Genomic DNA, 702 nt, shown 5'->3' with positions numbered 1-702 from the left:
GAAGCACGGCGGTGGCAGCATCATGATGAAGCACGGCGGTGGCAGCATCATGATGAAGCACGGCGGTGGCAGCATCATGACGTGAAACTCTGAAGCTAAACCAGTTTCTGTCTGTTTGTGTCTCAGCGGTCTGGACAGTTCGTCCTGTTTCCAGGTCGTCTCTCTGCTCAAAGCTCTCGCTCAGGGAGGAAGAACCGTCATCTGCACCATCCACCAACCCAGTGCCAAGCTGTTCGAGCTCTTTGACAAGGTGACAGAACGCAAACCAACCAGCAGCATCACAGCAAAGGCAGCTGAGGCGTTTAGGGGTCGTCTGTAAAGTGTGGTTCAGTCTGTTCATGTTCAGCCTCCAGGAGCTTCTGTGACGTCAGCTGCAGATTATTATTACATATATTATCATTTTCATTCTGGTTCTGTTGCAAATGTGAACATTAGCAGGAAGTAGCCCAACAGGAAGTGGAAGCAGAACTCTGATTGGTGGAAATATGCTGGTTGTTCCACATTACCAGAACAGAACCGGTTCTGTGTTCAGAACCTTTGTGGTGTAACGTTGCTGTGTGTTTGTGTTGCAGCTGTACGTGCTCAGTCAGGGTCAGTGCATCTACAGAGGACAGGTGAGCAGCCTGGTTCCTTACCTGAGACACCTGGGGCTCAACTGTCCCACCTACCACAACCCTGCCGACTTCGGTAGGAGGCGCCGTC

At 51.4% G+C, this 702-nt stretch overlaps 1 protein-coding gene across 1 annotated transcript in view; it reads left to right on the top strand.

Annotated features, from left to right (window-relative positions):
- LOC103373252 (ATP-binding cassette sub-family G member 1-like) overlaps positions 1-702 on the top strand; it is a 14,654-nt gene that overhangs the window by 9,484 nt on the left and 4,468 nt on the right. Inside the window, exons 7-8 of the mRNA XM_008303101.1 lie at positions 127-250; positions 573-687. Of these exons, the coding sequence (XP_008301323.1) occupies positions 127-250; positions 573-687 (239 nt within the window). The remainder of the gene's footprint in view (positions 1-126; positions 251-572; positions 688-702) is intronic.

The sequence above is a fragment of the Stegastes partitus genome, unplaced genomic scaffold, assembly GCF_000690725.1.
Source record: "Stegastes partitus isolate 25-593 unplaced genomic scaffold, Stegastes_partitus-1.0.2 Scaffold1936, whole genome shotgun sequence".
Classification (NCBI taxonomy): domain Eukaryota; kingdom Metazoa; phylum Chordata; class Actinopteri; family Pomacentridae; genus Stegastes; species Stegastes partitus.
The sequence above is the reverse complement of the archived record's forward strand: the minus strand, read 5'-3'. Positions and strand labels throughout refer to the sequence as shown.